At 43.0% G+C, this 23895-nt stretch overlaps 1 protein-coding gene across 1 annotated transcript; it reads left to right on the top strand.

The window, feature by feature from the left end:
* The first annotated feature begins 15584 nt into the window (after positions 1 to 15584).
* On the top strand, positions 15585 to 20677 carry LOC109758292 (isocitrate dehydrogenase [NAD] catalytic subunit 5, mitochondrial). The gene is made up of 8 exons (XM_020317142.4): positions 15585 to 15801; positions 16070 to 16242; positions 18805 to 19125; positions 19307 to 19468; positions 19572 to 19646; positions 19777 to 19886; positions 19963 to 20035; positions 20217 to 20677. The coding sequence occupies exons 2-8, from the start codon at positions 16087 to 16089 to the stop codon at positions 20406 to 20408; spliced, it is 1089 nt and encodes a 362-aa protein (XP_020172731.1). The 5' UTR covers positions 15585 to 15801; positions 16070 to 16086; the 3' UTR covers positions 20409 to 20677.
* The last annotated feature ends 3218 nt before the right edge of the window (positions 20678 to 23895 follow it).

Raw genomic sequence — 23895 nt, 5'->3', positions numbered from 1 at the left:
AGTAGCAGTTTTGTAGTAATTGTAACAGTGGCAACGGTAAAGTAACTAAGCAAAGATCAATATGTGAAAAGCTCGTAGGCATTGGATCAGTGATGGATAATTATGTCGGATGCGATTCCTCATGCAACAGTTATAACATAGGGTGACACGGAACTAGCTCCAATGTATCAATGTAATGTAGGCATGTATTCCGAATATAGCCATAAGTGCTTATGGAAAAGAACTTGCATGACATCTTTTGTCCTACCCTCCCGTGGCAGCGAGGTCCTATTGGAAACTAAGGGATATTAAGGCCTCCTTTTAATAGAGTACTAGACCAAAGCATTAACACTTAGTGAATACATGAACTCCTCAAACTACGGTCATCACCGGTAAGTATCCCGATTATTGTCACTTCGGGGTTAACGGATCATAACACATAATAGGTGACTATTGACTTGCAAGATAGGATCAAGAACTCACATATATTCATGAAAACATAATAGGTTCAGATCTGAAATCATGGCACTCGGGCCCTAGTGACAAGCATTAAGCATAGCAAAGTCGTAGCAACATCAATCTCAGAACATAGTGGATACTAGGGATCAAACCCTAACAAAACTAACTCGATTACATGGTAAATCTCATCCAACCCATCACCGTCTAGCAAGCCTACGATGGAATTACTCACGCACGGCGGTGAGCATCATGAAATTGGTGATGGAGGAAGGTTGATGATGACAACAATGACGGATTCCCCTCTCCGGAGCACCGAACGGACTCCAGATAAGCCCTCCCTAGAGAGATTAGGGCTTGGCGGCGGCTCCGTATCGTAAAACGCGATGAATCCTTCTCTCTGGGTTTTTTCTCCCCGAACGTGAATATATAGAGTTGGAGTTGAGGTCGGTGGAGTTCCAGGGGGGCCACGAGGCAGGGGGCGCGCCTACCCCCCTAGCACGCCCCCACCCTCGTGGACAAGGTGTGGGCCCCCTGGTCTTGATTCTTTCGCCAGTATTTTTTATATATTCCAAAAATATTCTCCGTGAAGTTTCAGGTCATTCCGAGAACTTTTATTTCTGCACAAAAATAACACCATGGCAATTCTGCTGAAAACAACGTAAGTCCGGGTTAGTTCCATTCAAATCATGCAAGTTAGAGTCCAAAACAAGGGCAAAAGTGTTTGGAAAAGTAGATACAATGGAGATGTGTCACTCCACCATTCAATATAAATACGTATCTGGTTTGTGACTTAGAGTCATCCGGATCAGTGTCAAAGCTAGCATCTACGTAACCATTTACGACGAGCTCTTTGTCACCCCCATAAACGAGAAACATATCCTTAGTCCTTTTCAGGCACTTCAGGATGTTCTTGACCGCTGTCCAGTGATCCACTCCTGGATTACTTTGGTACCTACCTGCTAAACTTATAGCAAGGCACACATCAGGTCTGGTACACAGCATTGCATACATGATAGAACCTATGGCTGAGGCATAGGGAATGACTTTCATTTTCTCTGTATCTTCTGCAGTGGTCGGACATTGAGTCTGACTCAACTTCACACCTTGTAACACAGGAAAGAACCCTTTCTTTGACTGATCCATTTTGAACTTCTTCAAAACTTTATCAAGGTATGTGCTTTGTGAAAGTCCAATTAAGCGTCTTGATCTTTCTCTATCGATCTTGATGCCCAATATATAAGCAGCTTCACCAAGGTCTTTCATTGAAAAACTCTTATTCAAGTATCCTTTTATGCTATCCAGAAATTCTATATCATTTCCAATCAACAATATGTCATCCACATATAATATTAGAAATGCTACAGAGCTCCCACTCACTTTCTTGTAAATACAGGCTTCTCCAAAAGTCTATATAAAACCATATGCTCTGATCACTTCAGCAAAGCATATATTCCAACTCCGAGATGCTTGCACCAGTCCATAAATGGATCGCTGGAGCTTACACACTTTGTTAGCACCTTTAGGATCGATAAAACCTTCTGGTTGCATCATATACAACTCTTCTTTAAGAAATCCATTAAGGAATGCAGTTTTGACGTCCATTGCCAGATTTCATAATCATAAAATGCGGCAATTGCTAACATGATTCGGGCAGACTTAAGCATCGCTACGGGTGAGAAGGTCTCATCGTAGTCAACTCTTGAACTTGTCGAAAACCTTCCGCAACAAGTCGAGCTTTGTAGACAGTAACATTACCATCAACGTCATTCTTCTTCTTGAAGGTCCATTTATTCTCTATGGCTTGCCGATCATCGGGCAAGTGAACCAAAGTCCATACTTTGTTCTCATACATGGATCCCGTCTCAGATTTCATGGCCTCAAGCCATTTCACGGAATCTAGGCTCATCATCGCTTCCTCATAGTTCGTAGGTTCGTCATGGTCTAGTAACATGACTTCCAGAATAGGATTACCGTACCACTCTGGTGTGGAACGTACTCTGGTTGACCTATGAGGTTCGGTAGTAACTTGATCTGAAGTTTCATGATCATCATCATTAGCTTCCTCACTAATTTGTGTAGGCATCACGGGAACGGTTTTTTGTGATGAGCTACTTCCCAATTCGAGAGAAGGTACAATTACCTCATCAAGTTCTACTTACCTCCCACTCACTTATTTCGAAAGAAACTCCTTCTCTAGAAAGGACCATTCTTAGCAACAAATATTTTGCCTTCGGATCTGTGATAGAAGGTGTACCCAACAGTTTCTTTTTGGTATCCTATGAAGACGCACTTCTCCGATTTGGGTTCGAGCTTATCAGGCTGAAGCTTTTTCACATAAGCATCGCAACCCCAAACTTTAAGAAACGACAGCTTAGGTTTCTTTCCAAAGCACAGTTCATACGGTGTCATCTCAACGGATTTAGATGGTGCCCTATTTAACGTAAATGCAGCTGTCTCTAATGCATAACCCCAAAACAATAGTGGTAAATCGGTAAGAGACATCATAGATCGCACCATATCTAATAAAGTATGGTTATGACGTTCGGACACACAATTACGCTGTGGTGTTCCAGGTAGCATGACTTGCGAAACTATTCCACATTGTTTTAAATGAAGACCAAACTCGTAACTCAAATATTCGCCTCCACGATCAGGTCGTAGAAACTTTATTTTCTTGTTACGATGATTTTCCACTTCACTCTAAAATTCTTTCAACTTTTCAAATGTTTCAAACTTGTGTTTCATTAAGTAGATATACCCATATCTGCTCAAATCATCTGTGAAGGCCAGAAAATAATGATACCCGCCGCGAGCCTCAACACTCATCGGACCGCATACATCGGTATGTATTATTTCCAATAAGTCAGTGGCTCGCTCCATTGTTCCAGAGAACGGAGTCTTAGTCATCTTGCCCATGAGGCATGGTTGGCAAGCATCAAATGATTCATAATCAAGTGATTTCAAAAGTCGATCCGCATGGAGTTTCTTCATGCGCTTTACACCAATATGACCTAAACGGCAGTGCCACAAATATGTTGCACTATCATTATCAACTTTGCATCTTTTGGCATCAATATTATGAATATGTGTAGCACCACGATCGAGAATCAACAAAAATAGACCACTCTTCAAGGGTGCATGACCATAGAAGATATTACTCATATAAATAGAACAACCATTATTCTCTGATTTAAATGAATAACCGTCTTGCATCAAACAAGATCCAGATATAATGTTCATGCTCAACGCTGGCACCAAATAACAATTATTCAGGTCTAAAACTAATCCCGAAGGTAGATGTAGAGGTAGCGTGCCGATGGCGATCACATCGACCTTGGAACCATTTCCTACGCGCATCGTCACCTCGTCCTTAGCCAATCCTCGTTTAATCCGTAGCCCCTGTTTCGAGTTGCAAATATGAGCAACAAAACCAGTATCAAATACCCAGGCATTACTACGAGCATTAGTAAGGTACACATCAATAACATGTATATCAAATATACCTTTGTTCACTTTGTCATCCTTCTTATCCGCCAAATACTTGGGGCAGTTCCGCTACCAGTCTCCAGTCCCTTTGCAGTAGAAGCACTCAGTTTCAGGCTTAGGTCCAGACTTGGGTTTCTTCCCGGGAGTAGCAACTTGCTTGCCATTCTTCTTGAAGTTCCCCTTCTTTCCTTTGCCCTTTTTCTTGAAACTAGTGGTCTTGTTAACCATCAACACTTGATGCTCCTTCTTGATTTCTACCTTTGCAGCTTTGAGCATTGCGAAGAGCTCGGGAATAGTCTTATCCATCCCTTGCATATTATAGTTCATCACGAAGCCTTTATAGCTTGGTGGCAGTGATTGAAGAACTCTGTCAATAACATTATCATTCGAAAGATTAACTCCCAGCTGAGTCAAGTGGTTATGGTACCCAGGCATTCTGAGTATGTGTTCACTGACAGAACTGTTCTCCTCCATCTTGCAGCTATAGAACTAGTTGGAGACTTCATATCTCTCAACTCGGGCATTCGCTTGAAATATTAACTTCAACTCCTGGAACATCTCATATGGTCCATGACGTTCAAAACATCTTTGAAGTCCTGATTCTAAGCCGTAAAGCATGGCACACTGAACTATTGAGTAGTCATCAACACGCGACTGCCAGGCATTCATAACGTCTGCAGTTGCTGGAGGGGGTGGCACACCTAGCGGTGCATCAAGGACATAATTCTTCTGTGCAGCAATGAGGATAATCCTCAAGTTACGGACCCAGTCCGTGTAGTTGCTACCATCATCTTTCAACTTAGCTTTCTCTAGGAACGCATTAAAATTCAAGGGAACGGTAGCACGGGCCATTGATCTACAACATAGATATGCAAAAACTAACAGGACTAAGTTCATGATAAATTAAGTTCAATTAATCATATTACTTAAGAACTTCCACTTAGATAGACATCCCTCGAGTCATCTAAATGATCATGTGATCCATATCAACTAAACCATATCCGATCATCACGTGAGATGGAGTAGTTTTCAATGGTGAACATCTCTATTTTGATCATATCTACTATATGATTCACGTTCGACCTTTCGGTCTCAGTGTTCCGAGGCCATGTCTGTACATGCTAGGCTCGTCAAGTTTAACCCGAGTATTCCGCACGTGCAAAACTGTCTTGCACCCATTGTATGTGAACGTAGATCTTATCACACCCGATCATCACGTGGTGTCTCGGCACGACGAACTGTCGCAACAGTGCATACTCAAGGAGAACACTTATACCTTGAAAATTTAGTGAGGGATCATCTTATAATGCTACCACCGTACTAAGCAAAATAAGATGCATAAAAGATAAACATCACATGCAATCAAAATATGTGACATGATATGGCCATCATCATCTTGTGCCTTTGATCTCCATCTCCAAAGCACCGTCATGATCTCCATCGTCACCGGCTTGACACCTTGATCTCCATCGTAGCATCGTTGTCGTCTTGCCAATCTATTGCTCTACAACTATTGCTAACGCATAGTGATAAAGTAAAGCAATTACATGGCAATTGCATTTCATACAATAAAGCGACAACCATAAGGCTCCTGCCAGTTGCCGATAACTTTTACAAAACATGATCATCTCATACAATAACGTATATCACATTGATACGTCTCCAACGTATCTATAATTTTTGATTGTTCCATGATGTTATATTATCAATCTTGGATTTTTACAATCATTTATAGTCATTTTATATCATTTTTTGGTACTAACCTATTGACATAGTGCCAAGTGCCAGTTGCTGTTTTTTCCATGTTTTTTACATCGCAGAAAATCAATATCAGACGGAGTCCAAATGCCCTCAAACTTTACGGAGAATTTTATGAGCCAGAAGGAACACAACGGGCCCTGGCTGCGCCTGGGGGCGCGCCAGGAGGTCCAGGCGTGACCTGGTGGGTTGTGCCCACCTCGGGTGCCCCCCGGACCGCCTCTTTGCTCTATAAATACCCCAATATTCCGGAAACCCTAAAGGCATCGACGAAATATTCATCCAGCCACCGCAGAGTCCAGAACCACCAGATCCAATCTAGACACCATCTTGGATGGGGTTCACCACCTCCATTGGTGCCTCTCCGATGATGTGTGAGTAGTTCTTTGTAGACCTTCGGGTCCGTAGTTAGTAGCTAAATGGCTTTCTCTCACTCACGGGATTCTCAATACAATGGTCTCTTGGAGATCCATATGATGTAACTCTTTTTGCGGTGTGTTTGTTGGGATCTGATGAACTTTGTGTTTATGATGAGTTATATCCTTTTATATCCATGAAAGTTATTTGAGTTTCTTTGATCTCTTATATGCATGATTTCTTATAGCCTCATATTTCTTCTCCGATATTTGGGTTTTGTTTGGCCAACTTGATCTATTTATCTTGCAATGGGAAGAGGTACTTTGTAGTGGGTTCGATCCTACGGTGCTTGATCCCAGTGACAGAAAGGGAAACGACGTGTATATATCGTTGCTACTAAGGATAAAATGATGGGGTCTATCTCTACATAGATATATCTTGTCTACATCATGTCATCGTTCTTATTGCATTACTCCGTTTATCCATGAACTTAATACACTAGATGCATGTTGGACAGCGGTCGATGTGTGGACTAATAGTAGTAGATGCAGGCAGGAGTCGGCCTACTAATCTTGGACGTGATGCCTATATAATGATCATTGCTTGGATATCGTCATGATTATTCGGTTCTATCAATTGCCCAACAGTAATTTGTTTACCCACCTTTTGCTATTTTTCTCGAGAGAAGCCACTAGTGAAACCTACGGCCCCCGGGTCTTCTTTCTCATATATTTGCCTTTGCGATCTACTTTTTTCCTTGCATTTATTTTCAGATCTATTAAACCAAAAATACAAAAATACCTTCCTATAATTTTTCTTTATTTATTTTATTTAGCGGTCGATCTATCAATTTACTACAAATTTGTCTCACGTCCATTTTCCACTTGAGGCGCCATACCCCGGAAGGGATTGACAACCCCTTTAACATGTCGGGTTGCGAGGATTTGTTATCTGTGTGCAGGGGATGTTTACGTTGTGTTGCTTGGTTCTCCTACTGGTTCGATAACCTTGGTTTCATATCTGAGGGAAACACCTACCGCCGCTGTGCTGCATCATCCCTTCCTCTTTGGGGAAATACCGACGTAGCTGCAAGTGACATCAAAAGGAATTTCTAGCGTCGTTGCCGGGGAGGATCTTCAACATATACCAGGTTCCTAATCACAAATCTCATCTCCTCACAATTTACATTATTTTCCATTTGCCTCTCATTTTCCTCTCCCCCACTTCACAAAAATTTGCCGTTTTATTTGCCTCTCTTTTCTGTTTGCCGTTTTCTTACCGGATCTATTTTTGAGTGCAATCTTGTTGTGTAGTCATCATGACTCAAGAGAACACCAAGTTATGTGATTTCTCAAATACCAACAACAATGATTTTATTGGCACTCTGATTGCTCCTCCCGCCGCTAGTGCGGAGTCTTGTGATATTAATACTGCTTTGTTGAATCTTGTTATGAATGATCAATTTTCCGGTACTCCTAATGAGGATGTCGCGTCCCATCTTAATACCTTCGTGGAATTATGCGATGTGCAAAAGAAAAAAAGATGTGGACAATGATGTGGTGAAGATGAAATTATTTTCGTTTTCTTTGTGTGATTCTGCAAAAATTTGGTTCTCTTCTTTGCCTCGCAATAGTATCGATTCTTGGAATAAGTGCAAAGATGCTTTTATCACTAAGTATTTTCCTCCCACAAAAATTATTTCCCTTATAACCCAGATCATGAATTTCAAGCAACTTGAACATGAGCATGTTGCACAATCTTGGGTATGGATGAAAATGATGCTAAGGATTGCCCAAATCATGGGTTAAATCTTTGGATGATCATACAAAAATTTTATGCGGGGTTGAATTTTGTTTCTCGTAATCTTTTAGATTCCGCCGCGAGTGGTACTTTTATGGAAATTACTTTGGGTGAAGCCACCAAATTGCTTGATAATATTATGGCAAATTATTCACAATGGCATACCGAAAGGGCTCCTACTAGTAAAAAAGTTAATTCGGTTGAAGAAATTTCTTCTTTGAGTGAAAAAGTTGATGCTCTTATGAAATTGGTTGCTAGTAAAAGTACTCCTATTGATTTTAACGATATGCCTTTGTCTACTTTGATTGAGCAAAATAGTGATGCCATAGATGTGAATTTTATCTCTCGAAATAATTTCAATAACAATGCTTATACACGTAATTTTAATCCTAGGCCTTTCCCTAGTAATTCCTCTAATAATTATGGTAATTCCTATGGAAATCAATCTTATAATAATAATAATAGGAACACCTCTGATATTGAGAATAATATTAAAGAATTTATCAACACACAAAAAGTTTTCAACACTTCCATAGAAGAAAAGTTGAGTAAGATTGATGATTTGTCTAGAAGTGTTGACAGAATTGCTCATGATGTGGAAAATCTCAAGACAAATTTTTGTGTGCCTAAAGTAGATGAATAAATTAAAGCTCTTTATGTTTCTATGGATGAAAGTAAGAAAAGAACCGCTATGCTTAGAGCTAAAAGAGAATTTTTAGAAAAAGCGTTTTCTAGTGATTTCTTTCGCAAAAGTGATGAAGATCATGAAATGATTGGTGTTTCTTCTATTGCTTCCTTGTTTAGTAAAGTTAAGATTGATGAAAAAGGGACCGGAGAAGAGTCAACTTTAGGTAGAAGGCGTCCCAATATTTCGGAGGGTGAAAATCTTGTTGAGAAAATTGATGAAAGTGGGTTTGCAGAGGTCAAAACTTTAACTAGTGATGTGCCCACTCTTTTGGATTACAAAGACTTTAATTGTGATAGTTTCTCTTTGATTGATTGTATTTATTTGTTGCAATCCATGATAAATTCACCCCATGCTTATGAACAAAATAAGGCTTTTACTAAACATATTGTTGATGCTATGATGAAAGCTCTTGAAGAAAAATTAGGATTAGAAGTTTCAATTCCTATAAAAATTGCATGATGAATGGGAACCGACTATCAAAGTCAAGATTAAAAAATATGAGTGTTTTGCTTTGTGTGACTTGGGTGCAAGTGTTTCTACAATTCCGAAATCTTTATGTGATGTGCTTGGTCTTACTAACCTTGAAGAATGTTCTTTGAATTTGCACTTGGCGGATTCTACTATTAAAAAGCCCATGGGAAAAAATAATGATGTTCTTATTCTTGCAAATAGGAATTATGTGCCCATAGATTTTATTGTTCTTGATATTGATTGCAATCTGTCTTGTCCAATTATTCTTGGTAGACCGTTTTTATGCACTATCGGTGCCGTGATTGATATGAAAGAAGGCAATATTAAGTTTCAATTTCCTTTGAGGAAGGGTATGGAACACTTTCCTAGAACTAGAATTAAGCCACCTTATGAATCAATCATGAGGGCATCTTATGGATCTCGAACCAAAGATGACAAAACTTAGATCCTTGCTTTATGCCTAGCTAAGGGCGTAAAACTATAGCGCTTGTTGGGAGGCAACCCAATGAATAAAATTTATTTTTTGCTTTTTGCTTTCTGTTCTTGAGTGTTAGCACAATTATGCTACTACTATGATTGTGTTTTAATTAGTGTTTGTGCCAAGTAGAACCGATAGGATCTTCTTGGTTGATAGTTGTTTGACCTTGCTGAAAAAGACATAAACTTTACGCTCACGAAAATAATTCTCATTTTTTATCAGAAAGTACTTTTGCCCTGATTCTTTTTGCAAAAGATTAATATACAAATTGCTGAGGTCGTCCTATTTTTTCAGAATTTTTGGAGTTCCAGAAGTTTTCGTCTAAGTCAGATTGCTATAGACTATTTTGTTTTGACAGGTTCTGTTTTCTTTGTGTTGTGTGCTTATTTTGATGGCTCTATGGTTTTATTTGATGAGTTTTTGACATAGAAAAGTTGGAATACAATAGATATAATACAAAAACAAAATATGAATTGGTTTGATACAGTACTTATAGTAGTAGTTTGCTTTCTTACACTAACGGATCTCACGGAGGTTTTGTTGAGTTTTGTGTGATTGAAGTTTTCAAGTTTTGGGTTATCTTACGATGGATGAAGGAAGGATAGAAGAGCCTAAGCTTGGGGATGGCCTGACATCCCAAGCTATTATCCAAAAAATGAGCAACCAACTAAGCTTGGGGATGCCCCCGAGTGGCATCCCCTCTTTCTTCTAACAACCATCGGTATTTTACTCGAAACTATATTTTTATTCGTCACATGATATGTGTTTTTCTTGGAGCGTCTTGTATGATATGAGTCTTTGCTTGTTTTATTTTGTGCTTTAAGTCATCAAAATCCTTGTTGGACACACCTATTTGAGAGCCAAAATTATGTCATGACTTGTTAGAATTGCTTTCTATGCTTCACTTAAATTTTTATGAGCAGTGGACTTGCTCTAGTGCTTCACTTATATCTTTTTGAGCACAGTGTGCTTTAGTATTTTTGAAGAAATGCTCTCTTGCTTCACTTAGATTTATTTGAGAGTTAGTAAAATTTTCAAGAAATTCTCTCTTGCTTCACTTAAATTAATTTGAGAAAGAAAAAAAATTATGCTCATGATCTTCACTTATATTTGTTTGAGCTTGTCAAAAGCAACACATGAAAATTAGTCCCAAAGTGATAGATATCCAAGAAGGATATAATAAAAACTTACATGAAGATCATTGGACAAAATAAACTTGATTCTTAGTAATAGTTTTGAGATATGATGATGTGATATGTGAGTCATGTTGGTGAGTAATTATGCTTTAGTAAGAATATTGGTGTTAAGGTTTGTGATTCCCTATGCAAGTACGAAAGTCAATAGTCATGCAATGAAATTATATCCTACTTGTGGTGCATTATTCGGTGTTATTTATGCTTAATGATTGCTTATGAGATTATCTGTTTCTTGGTTGGTCGCTTCTCAATCTTTTGCTAGCCTTCATTTTGCACTAAGTATGATCTCTACTTGTGCATCCAAAAACCCTTAAACCAGTTTTGCCACATGAGTCCACTATATCTACCTATATGCGGTATTCTTTTGCCGTTCTAAGCAAATTTGTATGTGCCATCTCTAATTTTCAAAATAAACTTATCTTTTGTGCGTTTGTTTCGCTCGCGGAGCAGTGAGGGGTGGCTAATATTTTCCATGCTAGATGTGTTATTCTCACGATGAGTGTTTATTCGCTTGTCATTGCACGAGAGTAAGGCAAAAGTATTAGGGATGCCCAGTCCCGAAATGAAAAATGAATTTACTTTATGTTGTCAAATAATAAATTTCTTGAAAAGTGTTGGTATGGAGGGCAACCGTGGATACGGCTAGCCATGGAAGTGAAAGTATGGTGGAAAAAGGAATACACTTTATTTTCTGTTTGGAACCGCCTATGATATATCTAGCATGGAAAGTGTTGGGAACTCTAAGTTGTTTTCGTTGGTGGGATGGATACACCTCCCAAAATGTTTTTATCTCTAAGTTCTTCGCTTTGAGCTCTGACACCTCTACAAATCCCTACTTCCCTCTGCGAAGGGCCTTTCATTTACTTTATGCAACTTTTATTTTGAGTCTCCATCTTCTCTTATAAAAGCACCGACTAGGAGTAATATGATTGTACTTAAGTATTGGGTGTAGCTAATATTCGAATGTGTTTCATGAATGGAACAATGTTTGAGCATGATGGGCTAGGGATAATTTATTTTAGCGTTGATATTTTGAAACACATGGTTGCTTGTTGATATGCTTGAGTATCAAAATTATCATGTCAAAACTAGACTATTGCTTTGAACAACTAAAAGTCCAAATGCCCATGCTATAAAGAAAAGAAATATAATATGACATGTTAGGCAGCATTCCATCAAAAAATTTGTTTTTATCACTTACCTACTCGAGGACGAGTAGCAGTTAAGCTTGGGGATGCTGGTACGTATCCAACGTATCTATAATTTTTGATTGTTCCATGCTGTTATATTATCAATCTTGGATGTTCTACAATCATTTATAGTCATTTTATATCATTTTTTGGTACTAACCTATTGACATAGTGCCAAGTGCTAGTTGTTCTTTTTTCCATTTTTTACATCGCAGAAAATCAATATCAGACGGAGTCCAAATGCCCCGAAACTTTACGGAGAATTTTTATGGGCCAGAAGGAACACAACGGGCCCTGGCTGCGGCTGGGGGTTGCCCCGAGGGGGGCACAACCCACCAGGGCGCGCCAGGAGGCCCAAGCGCGCCCTGGTGGGTTGTGCCCACCTCAGGTGCCCCCAGACCGCCTCTCTGCTCTATAAATACCCCAATATTCCAGAAACCCTAAAGGCATCGACGAAATATTCATCCAGCCGCCGCAGAGTCTAGAACCACCAGATCCAATCTAGACACCATCTCGGATGGGGTTCACCACCTCCATTGGTGCCTCTCCGATGATGCGTGAGTAGTTCTTTGTGGACCTTCAGGTCCGTAGTTAGTAGCTAGATGGCTTTCTCTCTCTCTGGATTCTCAATACAATGGTGTCTTAGAGATCCATATGATGTAACTCTTTTTGTGGTGTGTTTGTTGGGATCTGATGAACTTTGAGTTTATGATCAGTTATATCTTTTTATATCCATGAAAGTTATTTGAGTTTCTTTGATCTCTTATATGCATGATTGCTTATAGCCTCGTATTTCTTCTCCGATATTTGGGTTTTGTTTGGCCAACTTGATCTATTTATCTTGCAATGGGAAGAGGTGCTTTGTAGTGGGTTCGATCTTACGGTGCTTGATCCCAGTGACAGAAAGGGAAACAACACGTATGTATCGTTGCTACTAAGGATAAAACGATGGGGTCTATCTCTACATAGATAGATCTTGTCTACATCATGTCATCGTTCTTATTGCATTACTTCGTTTCTCCATGAACTTAATACACTAGATGCATGCTGGATAGCAGTCGATGTGTGGAGTAATAGTAGTAGATGCAGGCAGGAGTCGGTCTACTAATCTTGGACGTGATGCTATATAATGATCATTGTCTAGATATTGTCATGATTATTCAAAGTTCTATCAATTGCCCAACAGTAATTTCTTTACCCACCGTTTGCTATTTTCTCGAGAGAAGCCACTAGTGAAACCTACGGCCCCCGGGTCTTCTTTCTCATATATTTGCCTTTGCGATCTACTTATTTCCTTCCATTTATTTTCAGATCTATTAAACCAAAAATACAAAATACCTTGCTGCAATTTTTCTTTCTTTATTTTATTTGGCGTTCAATCTATCAATTTACTACAAATTTATCTCACGCCCGTTTGCCACTTGAGGCGCCGTACCCCGGAAGGGATTGACAACCCCTTTAACATGTCGGTGTGTGAGGATTTGTTATCTGTGTGCAGGGGTTGTTTATGTTGTGTTGCTTGGTACTCCTACTGGTTCGATAACCTTAGTTTCATATCTGATGGAAATACCTACCGCCACTGTGCTGCATCATCCCTTCCTCTTTTGGGAAATACTGACATAGCTTCAAGCTAGACGTCCTCTACTTTGTTGTTGCAAGTTTTACGTGGCTGCTACAGGCTTCTAGTAAGAACCGTTCTTACCTATGCATCAAAACCACAACGATGTTTCGTCAAGTTCGTTGTTTTAACCTTCAATAAGGACCGGCTATAGTCAAATTCGATTCAACTAAAGTTAGAGAAACAGACACCCGCCAACCACCTTTATGCAAAACAAGTTGCATGTTTGTCGGTGGAACCGGTCTCATGAACGTGGTCATGTAAGGTTGGTCCGGGCCGCTTCATCCAACAATACCGCCGAATCAAAATAAGACGTTGGTGGTAAGTAGTATGACTATGATTGCCCACAACTCTTTGTGTTCTACTCGTGCATATCATCTACGCATAGACTTGGCTCGGATGCCACTGTTGGGGAACGTAGCATGCAATTTCAAAAAAAATTCTACGATCACACAATATCTATCTAGGAGATGCATAACAACGAGAGGGGGAGAGTGTGTCCACGTACCCTCGTAGACCGAAAGCAGAAGCGTTAGCTTAACGCGGTTGATGTAGTCGAACGTCTTCTCGACTCAACCGATCAAGCACTGAACGTACGGCACCTCCGAGTTCTGCACACGTTCAGCTCGATGACGTCCCTCAAACTCTTGATCTAGCAAAGTGTCGAGGGAGAGTTTTGTCAGCACGACGGCGTGATGACGGTGATGGTGAAGTGATCCACGCAGGGCTTCGCCTAAGCACTACGACAATATGACCGGAGGAGTAAACGATGGAAGGGGGCACCGCACACGGCTAAGAACAATTGATGTGCCTTAGAAGTGCCCCTCCCGCCCCAGTATATAAAGGAGGGAGAGGGGAGGAGGCCGGCCTAGGGGCGCGCCAAGTGGGAGGAGTCCCACTTGGACTCCTAGTCCAATTCGCCCCCCTTTCCTTTTACCGGAAGGGGAAAGGGGGAAGGAAAGGGAGGAGGAGAAGGAAAGGGGGCCGTGCACCCTCCCCTGGTCCAATTCGGACTCCTTCCCAGGTGGGGGGGGGGCGCCACCCCTTGTGGGCTGCCTTGCCTCCCTCCTATGGCCCATATCTTCCCCCGTGGGGTTCCAGTAACCCCCCGGTACTCTGTTATGTACCCGATACATTCTGAAACACTTCCGGTGTCTGAATACTATCGCCTAATATATCAATCTTTACCTCTCGGCCATTTCGAGACTCCTCGTCATGTCCGTGATCTCATCCCGGACTCCGAACAATCTTTGGTCACCAAAACACATAACTCATAATACAAATCGTCATCCAACGTTAAGCGTGCGGACCCTACGGGTTCGAGAACTATGTAGACATGACCGAGACACATCTCCGGTCAGTAACCAACAGTGGAACCAACATACGTCACTCCCTTTGTCATCGGTATGTTACTTGCCCGAGATTCGATCGTCGGTATCTTCATACCTAGTTCAGTCTCGTTACCGACAAGTCTCTTTACTCGTTCCGTAATACATCATCCCGCAACTAACTCATTAGTCACATTGCTTGCAAGGCTTATCATGATGTGCATTACCGAGAGGGCCGAGAGATACCTCTCCGATACTCGGAGTGACAAATCCTAATCTTGATCTACGCCAACCCAACAAACACCTTCGGAGATACATGTAGAGCTTTTTATAATCACCCAGTTACATTGTGACGTTTGATAGCACACAAGCTATTCCTCCGGTATTCGAGAGTTGCATAATCTCATAGTCAAAAGAATGTGTATAAGTCATGAAGAAAACAATAGCAATAAAATTTAACGATCATTATGGTAAGCTAACGGATGGGTAGAATGATGTGATCCCGTTCATCAAATGACAACACATGTCTATGGTTAGAAAACTTAACCATCTTTGATTAACGAGCTAGTCTAGTAGAGGCATACTAGGGACACTATGTATTGTCTATGTATTCACACATGTATCAAGTTTCCGGTTAATACAATTCTAGCATGAATAACATTTATCATGATATAAGAAAATATAAATAACAACTTTATTATTGCCTCCGGGGCATATTTCTTCACTTGGGTACGCAACAACACAAATATTGGAGGAAAAAAAAATATTGATTGAGGAAACGCAGACCGTCAGATTCAGATGGATTGCCAAATGGGAAGAGGAGGAACCGCAGACCTGGCCCTGGGTGGAGGCCAAGAGTCTGTGCAAGTTGGCACCCTTTTTGCTCCCTTTCCCATCCCCATCTTTCGTCCACCCCTCCCCCCTCTCGCCGCGGACCCCATCCGCCGCCCGCCGCCGCCGCCGTTGACACTACCCGCGAATCTCCTTCTTCCGGTACATTCCTCACCGTCGCTTTCCCTCTACCCGATCCGATCTCGCTCCTCTCGATTTCGCGGTTCCTGAATTATCCCCGATTCGATCGGTTACCATCGGGCGTGGCGTTCCGTGCTCTGTTGGTCGATCCATCGATTCGCGATGCATGCGCGCTCATTCTGCCTAGTCTTTGGAAATTAATGCATGCCTGCTTGGTCGAATCGACGCGCCTGCGTAGATATCTGGAGTCATCTGGAGTATGGGTTTGATTGTTGTTTTTGCCTTTCAGAGTGGTGGAGAGGAGACATGGCACTCCGGAGGCTGCTTCAGGGGATTGTCCTACCGCGGACGACGGGCCGGCATGTTGGGGCATCGTTTTCCACGGAGGCTGGGGAGACTATCCGCGCAACCCTGTTTCCTGGTGATGGCATCGGGCCTGAGATCGCCGAGTCGGTCAAGCAGGTAGAGGATTTTGTTTCTCTTGGGTGTCGTATTTGTGTGATAGACTCATGTATGATTTCTTACCACAACTTGGTCTGCTTTTCTGTTTCCTTATGATGTAGAAATGTCTTTATACTTGATTTGATCAAGGTTTGAAGCTACGCCAACAAGGGCATATCGTTAATGCTGAGCTCTATAGAATTTTATAGTGGTTGGCCTCCCTAGATGGCTAGTGACATCTCTTGCAATTTCCCTGGCCCCATGCAATTTTAAGTTTAGCAAGAAAGGTAGAAGATTTTCCTTATGTTTGATACGATATTAACAGGTGTGAGTTTTATCCTCACACCCAGCATAATTAATACACTCTCTGTTCCTAAATATAAGACGTTTTGGCAGTTCAATTTTAACTGCCAAAACGTCATACATTTAGAAACAGTAACTAGACCGCACGTTGCTACGGGACTACAAAATAATTGGAGTTGTGTCGGATTTGTATACAACAATCAATGGACTTGCAACAGTTCAAAGAAAAACTCAAGCAAGCACGCAACACTGCACCTGTAAGTGCGCACGGACCATGGAAACACTGACATGTACTTGTAAATACTTTCTCATTCAGAACATGAGTGAGCTGGTCGCTTGCTGGTTTGATTAAGCTGGGTGTAGACGCAGGTGTGTGGTTTGAGGCTCCCCAACAGCATTATTTTTTTGCTGTTTCATCTGTGCTATTTTTTTTTTTGGCGGTGCAACAACGATTGGATTGGGCAGGGAGGGACTGCAGGTGCAGGGTGAGGCTAGGGGGGATGCACATCATGGATGGTAGGGGGAAGGGGGGGGGGGGGGCAGCGTCAAAGTCATGGTGCAAGGAGTCCATGACGGGTTAAGGTAGAAGTGAGATTGGATGGGGTGGCAGAGGGTATTTTCACGTTCTGAATCATGGGACAGAGGAAACGTACAGAGAGGAAAGGAGCAAGAGAGCACAAACCGCTCTCGAGGACTGGGGGAGGCGGTGGTATGGAGAAATTGGTGGGAGGGGAGCACATACGAGGGGAGGGGAGGTCTAACCATGACGACGACGATGGCAGACTACCCTTCAATAGTAAAGATGATTTATTCTTTTGCAGAAAGCTGGACTTCTGGCTGTTCAGAATTTGGGGTTGAATTTGCTTGTATTTCTGTGAAAACCCTGTTTCACTTTGGAACTTTGTGTCATTTGTGTAACTTGGTTATGCTATTGTTTTGATTTTTGGCTCCTTTTTTTGCAACAGAATGGCTATTGGGATTTCAGTAATATTTCTGAATAATTACCTTGGATGCTCCTGTCATTCTAGAAAGTTCAGAATATGCATCTTTGCCAATTTTGATCTGAAATAACTCGTATACATTGTTCATTCATAAAGTGTGGATATCTACTCCATGTCTACAATGACATTCATTCTGTTGTACCTGTATACTGAACCCAGGATGATCAAAGGTTCAAAGCCAATAGGTGAGAGGTGGTATGTCCTTAAGTTGCCTTAGATGCTTAAAAATCATCGTGGACAAGAACATAACAATTATTTTTTCTGTAATATGCAATTGACAAAGATGTTATGCAGAAAAGGAACAAGTGACTGATATCTTGGGGATTGGATCAACTAGAAACTAAGGAACAGTATCTGTACTGCATTTATATAGTGTTAGATTTTTTACAAAGATCCGCTAGAACCTTATTTCCTATCAAGGCCTTATTTGCTGGTTGATGACATGCCAGCTGCTCACTGGTATCCCTTTTGGTAGATGCATATAAAGCTATTATTAGTAACAAATCAAATCAATAGTATATTTTTGCTATTAAAACATCACTACATCAATATATTTTTGTACAAACTAGATTAATTTGCCAGCATCGAAAGTCTAGCTACCAGGTTGGACAATACATCTGCACATCTACTGCAAAACATTCTGAGGTCAGATGCGGCTGGGATTTTCATCTCGCGTTAAAATCATGACGAGCAGCCGGAAAACACAGATTCCAAAGAGCTCAAAGGTAAGGATGCAGGCGATCTTGAGCTTGCTGGTGGATCTTAACAAGGGGTTCGGCTGGCGTCCTTGACTCATGTCGTTCAGAGGGGAGGGGCTGAAGCTTGCAACCATTTCCAGTTATGGATTTGAGAGGGAGGGGGACCCCTAACATTGTGGAGGTGAGGGAGACGGGAGTGGAGATGAGTTGGGGATGGGCAATTTTAGATGGTGGCTGCCTGCTGGATTAGTTGCTATCAGAGTTGTCGGGCCAGGCCAGGCTTGTTGGACTGGTGAAGTCAAAGCCTGAGCTGCCCCGCCTGTCTTTTGCGCCAGGCTGCCCATCTGTTTTTAAATTGCAGTCACATGATCGTCTCTCTCATCTTGAACTTCGGTACATGGTTCCAGCTATCTGAAGCTAATTGCTTTACCTGTAAACTGTACTTTTGCAACTGAGTTTCGCAAGAACACTGCTACTAAGATGAGTGATTACATTCACGGACAAAACTCATTCATGCATGATTTCTTTGAAGGTAGCTTGTTCTACTTCCGTACTTCTAATATTTTCTTTTGCTGTTTCAGGTATTCAATGTTGCAGGTGTACCGATAGAATGGGAAGAACATTATGTTGGTACGGAAGTTGATCCCAGAACAGAGAGCTTTTTGACATGGGAGAGCCTGGAGTCGGTGCGTAGAAACAAAGTTGGCTTGAAAGGTCCTATGGCTACACCTATTGGAAAAGGCCACCGTTCTTTGAATCTTACATTAAGGAAAGAACTTGGACTCTACGCCAATGTCAGACCTTGCAACAGCCTCCCAGGCTACAAGACTAGATATGATGATGTGAACCTTGTGACAATCCGTGAAAATACTGAAGGAGAGTATAGTGGCCTTGAGCATCAGGTATGGTGTATTCATTCCTAAAGATAGTTTTCTTTCCATCGTTCTTGTTAGTCATGAGCTGAGCTGGTTTTGAGATCTTATGGGTTTCAGCTCTAGCCTACCCCAACTTGTTTGGGACACTAAAGGCTTGGTGGTTGTTGTTCTTGTTCTTGTTAGTCATGGCACGGTTCTTTTTCTTCAGGTTGTGAGGGGTGTTGTGGAAAGTTTGAAAATTATTACCCGCCAAGCAAGTTTGAGAGTGGCAGAGTATGCTTTCCATTATGCCAAAGCCAATGGCAGGGAGAGGGTCTCTGCGATACATAAAGCTAATATCATGAGGAAAACAGATGGACTTTTCCTCAAGGTTTGATGGCTACACCCCTGTTCCTTCTTGTTGATGCTATCTGTTCCCCATTTTGATTTGTCTTGAGAGCTAACTCATGGTTATTTTATATGTACAATTTTAGTGTTGCCGTGAAGTAGCTGAGAAGTACCCTGAAATCACATATGAGGAAGTCATTATTGACAATTGCTGCATGACAGTATGTTGATCTGTCAACACTGAAACTTCACACTTGTTAATTTTACCGTTTGCACACTTGATAATCATGTACTGAAAGTAGGCCATTTACTTCTATAACATCACTGAGTATGAACTGCATCCTCTTGCAGCTCGTGAAGAATCCTGGTACATTTGATGTATTAGTGATGCCAAATCTGTATGGTGACATTATTAGTGATCTATGTGCTGGTTTGATTGGAGGCTTGGGCTTAACTCCCAGGTAGAGATTTTTATCTTCACGAGTCGATTTACTGTGTTTTTTAGACGATATCAACTAACTATTGTTTATTCCCCAGCTGCAACATTGGTGAAGGTGGCATTTGTCTGGCAGAGGCTGTTCATGGTTCTGCACCTGATATCTCTGGCAAGGTAAAGTGATCTTAAATATCTACCATATGAGATTTCTCAGTATGTACATGTTCATGATGTTTTAATTGATGGGTTTCTGGCTTTGTTCGTTATGTGTATATGAAACCAAAGTTCTCTCGTGATGTCTAGACAGTCTTTATGATGTCCCTTTGTCGACTGAATGATATTCGATTGCCTGCAGAACCTTGCAAACCCAACTGCTCTTATGTTGAGTGCTGTTATGATGTTGCGCCACTTGCAATTCAATGACCAAGCAGACCGGATCCACAATGCCATCCTCCAGACAATTGCCGAGGGGAAGTACAGAACCGCTGATCTTGGTGGGAAGTCATCAACGTCAGACTACACAAAAGCAGTTTGCGATCATATCTGAGCACCAGCTGCTCTTTCTCTCGATTATTTGTCTCCCACCTAATTTTGTTGCATACCGGGAGCTTTAGCCTGAGTAGGTAAGTGGCAGGCACCTCGATTTCCTTGGGTGTTGAGACACCGTTTAAGGCTCCTGAATAATCCTCGCATTCTTGTCCTTGGAAAAGTTTTACCAGCATTGCAGTCAAGCTGAAGAATCGTCTGTAATAATCATTGGCAGCATCAGCGCATATAATTTGTTTGTTCTAGTTCTTAGAGAACTGGATTTTGATCTTTCTTTTGCTTTTTGTCATGGTATTACCGTCCTCGTTGTGCTCAACAAGGTCAGTTAACATAACTTAGCGATCATACTTCACTTTAGATTCAAAAACTAACTAAAACTTGTCACAACATTTGGTACTCGTAGGATCCATGCTTGCCATGTACTGGTACTTGACCACCTTGTCATCCTTCTTGACAAGCTTTAATTGGGCTACATCGTTAACACATAAAACATTATTGGGGTTCGGAGATTTGAGCTAAGAGCCTTTTCTTGAACTTGACATTTATGGGATTGGGCAACTTCTTGGGGAATCTTGGATGGTCTTCCCTCTTCTCATACTCCCTTCGTCTGAAAATACTTGTCATCAAAATGAACAAAAATGGGTGTATCTAAAACTAAAATACATCTAGATACATTTTGTTGAGGATATAACCATTAGAGTCACCCGCTCAGGAGGGGCCGGGTTACTCATAATGGTCATCACGCGAAGCCCAGTACCGGGTTTAAAGACGACGGGTCAATAATGGGCTTAAGACCCGGAGATGGCTTAAGGCCCGTAGTGATAACCGCCATTATGGTGAAACTTGTAGTGTAAGGCAAGAATAGTTGAGAGTCCGAGCCGGACACTCTTATGAGCCGGCCGGGACTCTGAGAGCCGCTGGGCGTCAACCTCTCTATATAAAGGGGCGACCCGGCGGCGGTTTAGGGACAAGTAAGATCTCGTCGAGAGCCAGGCATAGCGATTAAGCTTCCTGGTCATCGAAACCCTAATCAATACCACCTCAACTGGATGTAGGCTTTTACCTTCTCCGTAAGGGGCCGAACCAGTATAACTCTCGTATTCCTTGTCCCGTTTAACCCCTTTAAGCTTCCTAGCTGCGATGGCTCCACAACTAAGTTCTAGCACGAGGACATCTGCCGTGACAATACCACGACAGTTGGCGCCCACCGTGGGGCTGACGCACGGTGGATTTGAGTTCTTGAAGGGCAGCTTCGAAGGGCTCAAGGGATACGCTGTGGGCCGGATGACCAAGAGTCGTCGCGACAAGCTCTACATCGACGATGCAACCTGGGGCCCCGACGCCGGCTCAATCGAGTACGGGTACCGGGTCCCCTTCGGCGGAATCCACGTCTTCATTGGTAAGATTGGTGAGCCGGGCCCTGAGCCGGAACTCTGCACCGATCTCATCGAGACGGCTCAGCGTGCACGACCCGCCCGGGCTCTACCTGCCTTGAAGCATGCTTTCGTGGGATGTGTCCATGGAGGACTCTCTGAAGGGTCTGGATCTGGTAATGAGACGGCTGCCGGCTCTGACGGCGAGTCGGCTACGGATGAGTCAAATTCGTTATATCAACTTCAGGATGGCAGGCTCAGGGGCTGTTCCGACGGCGACAGCATTCCGGACCCCTTTGAACCGCCGAGCCGGGTTGGAATCTTCATGGCCGGCGCGCAACCTGTTCAAAACCCCGCCTCCGGGTCAGGAAGCCCGGTGCCCTCGCCGGCTCAGGTGCTGATGGATCTCACAGACAAGATGACGGTCCTGTTGACCGCTACGGTAGCTCCGGCGGATCAAGTTCAACATGACGCGGAGGTGGCACAGTTAAAGCTGGATCTAGCAAAGGCCAAGGAGGATCTGGCGGCGGAGGGGATCAGGATGGTTGCGGAGAGGGCGGCTCTCGACGCCCAGACTCAGTTGATTAAGGCGCAGTCCTTCCGGCTCACGATGGATCAGAACGCGTCCAATGAGGTCATGAGAAGGAGGCATCAAAAGGCCCAATCTTGACTCCCTCCGGTTTACGATCCTCGAAATCTCTTCAACACGCCGGGTGCAGGGTCTAGTAACCCGCCGGAGATCATAGTGCCCGGGGCTGGGACGCCAACTCAGCCCCAAGTGATGGGACCTCCCCGGGTGAACCCTGCCCCGCCTCAGTACGTGCCAATACCACCGGGTCATTATGCCAAGCCGTTGGAAAACATGGTTGCCGCGGCGGCACGGCTGGCGGCTCTCCCAATTGATGGTGACTCTCCAACGGCGGTTGAAACCCGCCGGGTCAGAGAACTCCTTCAGACAGCTCTGGCATAACAAGAGGCGTACTCTTATAGCCGGGACAAGATCCATTCAACCCCTCGTCCAGGCCGAAGCCCGAGTTATAGCAGACACATGGTCTCAGCGACCGGCTCAAGCAATGTCCGACGCCATGACTTGCCGCCTGGCCACGGCCCGGCTCATAACGGGGCCTTTCACGCAGCAGACCAAGACAGAGCACGGCAAGAGGCGGAGCAGGTGCCTCAGTTGACGGCTTACCAGCCACCCCCAGCTTATCCGACGGCTTCCGTCGATGTGGGCATCCCTACGAGGACTGGAGGTGTCCCTTGTTTAGTGCCGGCTCTCCGCAATGAACGTCTACCCAAGGACTTCAAAGGGCCTAGGAAGGTGCCTAATTACACGGCTGATTTACAACCCGGAGCCTGGATCGAGAGTTACGAGATGGCCATGGAATTGCTGGAGGTCAGCGAAGCGGAGATGGCCAAGTACTTCACCATGATGTTAGATGGGACTGCCCGCACTTGGTTGAAAGGGCTGCCATCGAATTCTATCGGGTCTTGGGCTGAGCTGAAAGCCCGGTTCATCCAAAACTTCCAAGATACCTGTAGGCAGTCTATGTCAATTGTGGATTTGACTAACTGTAAGCAGCAGGAGGGTGAGTCTACGACACATTGGGTTCGCCGGGTCAAAGAGATAATACATTCATCTGACAAGATGGATGCCGGTTCTGCAGTCTTAATGTTGGAGCAGAATTGTCGTTTCCTGCCCCTGAAGATGAAACTTGGGCGGCTCAAGCGCGATTGCAATGATATGGGTACGCTGATGGCGGTTCTCGTCAAGTACGCCGACTCTGATAGTACCAAGGACCCCGCGTCAGATGATGAAAGGACAGGGAAGGGAAAGAAGAACGGCAATGGCAAGGGTCCTCAGCATAACCCGGCGAACCAAGGAGGTAATAAGCGTAAGGCTGATGGCAGCATGGAGTTTGTGGCCAATGCCAGCTCGCAGGGTAACAACCAGCGACGTAAGGGGAGGCCACCTCCCCGAGCCGGCGGTTCAGGCCCAACGCTTGAGCAGTTGTTGAATGAGCCTTGTCCAAGGCATGGCTCTAGGGAGAAGCCAGCTACTCATCTATGGAAAGATTGCGCAATCATGAAGGCCTTTAAGAATTCCAATGCCTT

Source organism: Aegilops tauschii, chromosome 6 (genome assembly GCF_002575655.3).
Source record: "Aegilops tauschii subsp. strangulata cultivar AL8/78 chromosome 6, Aet v6.0, whole genome shotgun sequence".
NCBI classification, from domain to species: Eukaryota; Viridiplantae; Streptophyta; class Magnoliopsida; order Poales; family Poaceae; genus Aegilops; species Aegilops tauschii.
Note: the sequence above shows the minus strand (reverse complement) of the source record. Positions and strands in the feature narration are given on the sequence as shown.

Coding starts and splice junctions, on each gene's coding strand:
- LOC109758292 (XM_020317142.4), top strand. CDS start 16,087: ATGGCACTCCGGAGGCTGCTTCAGGGGATTGTCCTACCGCGGACGACG. Junction 19,469..19,571: donor CAGATGGACTTTTCCTCAAG/GTTTGATGGCTA, acceptor GTACAATTTTAG/TGTTGCCGTGAAGTAGCTGA. Junction 20,036..20,216: donor CACCTGATATCTCTGGCAAG/GTAAAGTGATCT, acceptor GATTGCCTGCAG/AACCTTGCAAACCCAACTGC.